The sequence below is a fragment of the Meriones unguiculatus genome (genome assembly GCF_030254825.1).
Source record: "Meriones unguiculatus strain TT.TT164.6M chromosome 13 unlocalized genomic scaffold, Bangor_MerUng_6.1 Chr13_unordered_Scaffold_39, whole genome shotgun sequence".
Lineage (NCBI taxonomy): Eukaryota > Metazoa > Chordata > Mammalia > Rodentia > Muridae > Meriones > Meriones unguiculatus.
This window is the reverse complement of record NW_026843648.1, coordinates 1,251,051-1,256,975: the sequence shown is the minus strand read 5'-3', so window position 1 is coordinate 1,256,975 and position 5,925 is coordinate 1,251,051. Positions and strand designations below refer to the sequence as shown.

Sequence of the window (5,925 nt, the reverse complement as noted above, 5' to 3'; positions counted from 1 at the left end):
AACAATAGTCAGCAGGTGGCCTCAGAACTTCAGAATTTGGAATAATGGGTAGTTGTGAGCCTCCATATAAGCACTGGCAATTGAGCCCAGTTGTTGGCAAGACCAACAAGAGCTTTTCATTGCTGATCCACCTCAACTGCCTTATGTTGCTCATTTATGACCAACTATTCCAGGACTAATGTTTTCATCCGTCCATTTATACCTGTTTGAACAAGCATTCCCTTTTAGTAAGCTCTCATTAATATTACAGTTTAGCCTGGGACACTTCAGGTTTCTGGAAGATAGATACAGAAATATATTGAATATATAATTCTTTGTAGGAACTTCAGATATATCACCGAGTTTGCAGTATTTTTTTTTATTTGAATGATTTTTGTGGTGGATTCAGGTCTTAAATATACCTCTGCATGTCATGAAACTTGTTTCAGAGACTAGGCTGGCCTTTGACTCAATGAGATACACATACCTCTGCCTCTTGAATGCTGGAATTAAAGTTATGAACCAGTACTTCCTGTTTGCCCCTGTTTTTAGGTAGTAATTTTGCATACAATGTCTGTGATCTGTGTTCCGTACTTTTCATCTATTTGCATGTCTTGCTTTCTTTACTTCTGTTAATTTTCATTTCTCTTGAAAGGCTGAATTCTATTCAAAAGTTGCTGAAATGAGGTGAACCTCCTCATTTAGTTTCCTTCTAAAATGATTTGGTGAGTACATTGAAATTTCTGTGTCAGTAGATGTCAGGGAAGCACCAGAATTATATGAATATATTGTCAATGAAGTATATATTTACACTGTTGTCACCATTGTGCTTTCTGTTCTACTCATGTATGGGATCATTTAGAATTCAATTACCTATGCTGATGTGGATGTGAACTTCACTCGGGAAGAGTGGGCCTTGCTGAATCCTTCCCAGAAGAATCTCTACAAAGATGTGATGCTGGAGACCTTCAAGCACCTTACAGCTATAGGTAAGACAGTGAATTTTCTTTCTCTATTCAGGTAAATGGGACAACTATTGTTACTGTTGACTTTTCTTATTGATGTTCTTATATAAGTTCACTTGGAATGAGGAAGAAAAAATCAGGCATGTTTCTAAGGTTCACTGAATATAGAAACTTAAATTTTGCCTAATTTTTAATCCTCTCTCATTCACCTTTTGGTCCATATTTCAGGCTACAATTGGGAAGAACATAATACTGAAGAACATTATCGATTATGTACTAAATATGGAAGGTAATTAATCACGGAAGCTTATATAAATATGCCTATGAAGAAATGTTTAAAGATGATTTATTTATTCATTATTTATATATTATTCTACCTGCACATGTGCCTGCCCACCAGAAGAGGGCATGGGATCTCATTATAGATGCTTGTGAGCCACCATGTTGTTTCAGGGAATTGAATTCAGGACCTCTGTAGGAACAGCCAGTGCTCTTAACCTCTGAATCATCTCGCCAGCTCTGTGAAAAAATTTTAATGTGTCCCAGAAATTTTAAAGAAAAGCAACAGTGGAAAAACAAACACCAATTTAAGAGTAGTACGGAACATTAAATTCTCCCAAACCCATGTTCCTCACTGTTAGGTATATTATATTATTTATGTTTGCCAGGAATTTCAATGCAAAGGAAGACAGTGAAATCCTTGCTAAATAGATATTGCTGTACAAATGACAATTACTCAATCTAGAAATTATGATCTCTGAAAATTACTGCCACTCTTTCTGCTACCCTAGGCCTGGGCAGGGTAGCTTCTAGGTTCCATACACTCTTTGGCCTAGAAGATTTTCTGTCCTTGAGAATTACTGCTCAATCTGGCTTTTGTCCTGACCTCTAAATTGCTTTATTTAGTCTCAAACTACCTCCATCAGTCTTTTCTAATCTTCAGCTCTTTTTTATTCTCTGCTTCACTTGATCTTCACCTTAGTTTTCTCTCTCCAACCTGCCTATTACTGCACAGTAAAACTTACTTCTCTCTCCTGCTAGCGCCACATTTGGGAGACTCATTTCCTCTCTCTTCTCATGAGAGATACATGTATCTTATGCAGTCAATTATTTCTCTGAATTTGTCACCTTTCCTGAAACTGAATGAGACAGCATTTTCAAATATGGGTGCTTCCTTCTACCTGCTATTTTTACACCCATAGTTTGGGATTAAAAGCATGTACTACCATGCCTGAATCCAAGCTTTTCTTTACTGGACATTGCTCTATACCAGGTTGGCATTTAAGTCAGATCTGCTTGCCTCTGTCTCCTGGATTAAAGGAGTGTATGTATTCTAGCCAGATCACGTTGACATAGAAGGTATTTGAATGGAGTCTTTTGACAGAGCAGCCATGTTCTAAATTAAAATTCCTCTGTAAATGATAAATCATTAATCATATGCACATTGCAGATATTCTGTAGAAATCCCTATCTGTTGATCATCTCTCGCCACTCATATTGTAAACAGCATACTCATAAAATAGGTGATAATTTTGTGTACAAAACCTACTGATGAGCAAATATTCCATAACAAAGGTTATGTTACTCAAATACTTGAAGCAAAGTTGTGAAGTTTAATCAGATGGAAATTATGAGGGTCAATAATACTGTTGTGGAGGAACCATAATAACCATGTCTTTGAAGAACAAAAAGCAAAATTGTGTGTATGTGGAAATGTTTCATTTGTTGTTCTTCAGTTTTTATTTATATTTTAATATTAATTACTGTTTATTCACATTGTATCCCAGCTGTACCCCATTACCTCCCAATTCTCCCTCCCTTCTTCATATCCTCTCAATCCCCTCCTCAAGTTCACTGATATATGAGTCGCTCCTCCTCTTCTGTCTGACCCTAGCTTCCCAGGTTTCATCAGGACAGGCTACATAGTCCTCCTCTGTGGCCTGCCAAGGCTGTTGCGCCTGCAGCAACGGTTAGTGAAAGAGCTAGTGACTGAGTTCATATCAGAGACAGTTCCTGTTTCTATTACTAGCGAATTTCACTTGGACACTGAGCTGCCATGGGCTATATCTGAGCAGGGGTTCTAAGTTATATTTGTGAATTGTCCTTGGTTGGGGTATTGGTCTTAGAAAAGAACCCTGTGCCCAAGTATATTGATTCAATTGTTCTCCTTGTGGAGCTCCTGTCCTCCCCTTGCTATCTTCCCTTCACTCATAAAATTCCCTCCACTCTGCAGAGAATTGTTAAAGAGTATTTATTGTCTCCTCAATAGAAGTGATGATCTTGTAGATCTCCATCATTACCTCTGTGTAGAGATGCTTTTGGGAAGGATCCAGCAATGCCCACTTTTCCTGGTTGGGTTTTTCCAGATGCACATAATCATACACTATTGCATTCTAAACTATCCTGTACATGTGTACAGTAGAAAGCATGATAGTTACAACACTATAAATTTATATTTGTTCATGTGTTCATTCATCCATTCATGATTAATAACGAATGAATTATGAACTCCTATCACCTTCGGAAAGTCTGCTCAAAAGAGAGGACTGTAAAAATTAAACTAATATACTTAATTAGATTTCCAAGCTCAATGAAAATATAGCCAAAGAAATCACATTACAGAAAATCCCTATGATTACTAGCCCTGTAGAAATTGTTGTGTTTATTTTGGTTCCCTTTATGAATGCAGTGTGATTACAACTATAGGAAAATTTATGAATGCAGTCCCTGTGTTAAAGCTGGCTCCTTCTAGTTCTTTTTAAATATGAAAAACCACTCATAGAAACGTGGTGCTGTCAGTGAGCCATGTATTGAAGTTTCTTACCATCAAAGGTATCTTGTAAGGTACAGAAACCCACAATCAAGGGGGAAACTATGAATGTAAAGAAAGTGATAAGAGGTTAAGATGTAACTTCAGTTTATGATTAAACCAAATTGCAAACATAGTTTGTACTGACATAAAGATTCATCAGTGGCTGGAGAGATGGCTCAGAGGTTAAGAGCACTGGCTGTTATTCCAAAGGTCCTGAATTCATTTTCCAGCCAACCACATGGTGGCTTGTAACCCTCTATACTAAGATCTGGTGTCCTCATCTAGCATGCAGTCAGAACACAGTATAAATATTAAGTAAATAAATCTTTAAAAAAAGATTCATGAGGGTAACGAATATGGTAAAGCTTACACATATCTGAATTATTTTTGCAGAAAGAAAAGAATACATATTTATGACAAACCCTATGAATGTAAACAGTGTGGGAAAGCCTTTTCCCAACCTAGTAGTCTCCAACTGCATAAAAGAACACATACTGGAGAGAAACCCTACAAATGTAATCACTGTGGGAAAGCCTTTTCACGACACGGAAATCTCCAGAGGCATAAAAGAACACATACTGGAGAGAAACCCTACAAATGTAATCAGTGTGGTAAAGCTTTTTCAGAAAACGGTACTCTCAAACTACATAAAAGAACACATACTGGAGAGAAACCCTACGAATGTAATCAGTGTGGGAAAGCCTTTTCAGAAATCAGTAATCTCAAACTACATAAAAGAACACATACTGGAGAGAAACCCTACGAATGTAATCAGTGTGGTAAAGCCTTTTCAAGAAAAGGAAATCTCCAAGTGCATAAAAGAATACATACTAGAGTGAAACCCTACAAATGTAATCAGTGTGGGAAAGACTTTTCACAACACGGAAATCTCCAAAGGCATAAAAGAATTCATCCTTGAGAGAAACCCCATTAATGTCATCTATGTGGTAAAGCCTTGGCACAAGGGTGCAACCTTTACAGACATGAAAGAATTCATACTGGAGCCAAACCCTATGAATGTAATCGGTGTGAGAAAGCTTTTTTACAACTCAGAAATCTCAAGAAGCATAAAAGAATACATCCTGGGGAGCAATCCTATGAATATAATCAATGTGATAAAGCCTTTTCAAGTTGCTGCAACCTCCAAAGACATGAAAGTATTCATACTGGAGCCAAACCCTATCAATGTAATCAGTGTGAGAAAGCCTTTTCACAACACAGAAATCTCAAAAAGCATAAAAGAACACCTACTGAGGAGAAAACCTATGAAGGTAATCAATGATTTAAAGCCTTTCCAATTTGCTGCTACCTCCAGAGGCATGAAAGGATTCATACTGGAGAGAAACATTTTCAGTGTAATCAAGGTGGTAAAGCCTTTTCACAATTCAGTAGTCTTCAAGTACATAAAAGAACACATACTGGAGAGAACCTCTAAGAATGTAATCAGTGTGGTAAAGCCTCTGCACATTGATATGATATCCCAAGGCATGAAAGATTTCATACTAGAAATAAACCCTATGACTATAACTAGTAAAGCCTTTGCATGTCACAAATTTTCAAAGCCATAAAAGAAATCATACTCAAGAGAAAAAAAATTATGAATATATTCACTGTGATGAACCCTTTGTAAATTTCTATAGACTTCACTTTCATGAATGAAACATACTGAAGAGAAACCCTATGAATGTATTCATTTTGTTAACTCAAAGCTTTGTGTTTTGAACTATCCTGGAGATGTAATGAAGTGGTCTAATCATCCATCAACTGCATCTCACTACATAGCTTGATGTGATATGAATATATACATAAGATTGGATTCTTTGAATCCATACGTTCCTCCGAATTATCCATATGTCATTTCATCTTAAAGTACTGCATTCTATAGGAAATATGTAATATAAAGGTTATAGATAAAGTAACAGCAAAGATATTTACTTAAAAAGAAATATTTCTGGTGTGTGTGTAAGGTGATTATGGGCTTTTAGGCCATGACTGATATGTACAGAGTGGGAGACAAATTTGTTGGAACTCCTTTGGCCTTCTTAATATGATGATTGAGGACTGATTGTCATCTTTGGACACCAAAATCCTTTCCTACAGCTCTGTTTCCCTGATACTCAAATTAGATTAGTTAGGATATTACATCAATAAAATACTGTCTTCTTTTTA

The 5,925-nt window shown here is 36.6% G+C and overlaps 1 protein-coding gene across 1 annotated transcript; it reads left to right on the top strand.

Moving 5' to 3' along the window:
• Positions 1-4,225: 4,225 nt before the first annotated feature.
• LOC132651034 (zinc finger protein 120-like) lies at positions 4,226-4,675 on the top strand (the record flags this gene model as incomplete). The annotated part of the gene is made up of 1 exon (XM_060376345.1): positions 4,226-4,675. A coding segment is annotated over one exon (450 nt), but the record flags the coding sequence as incomplete, so codon positions are not given.
• Positions 4,676-5,925: the final 1,250 nt, after the last annotated feature.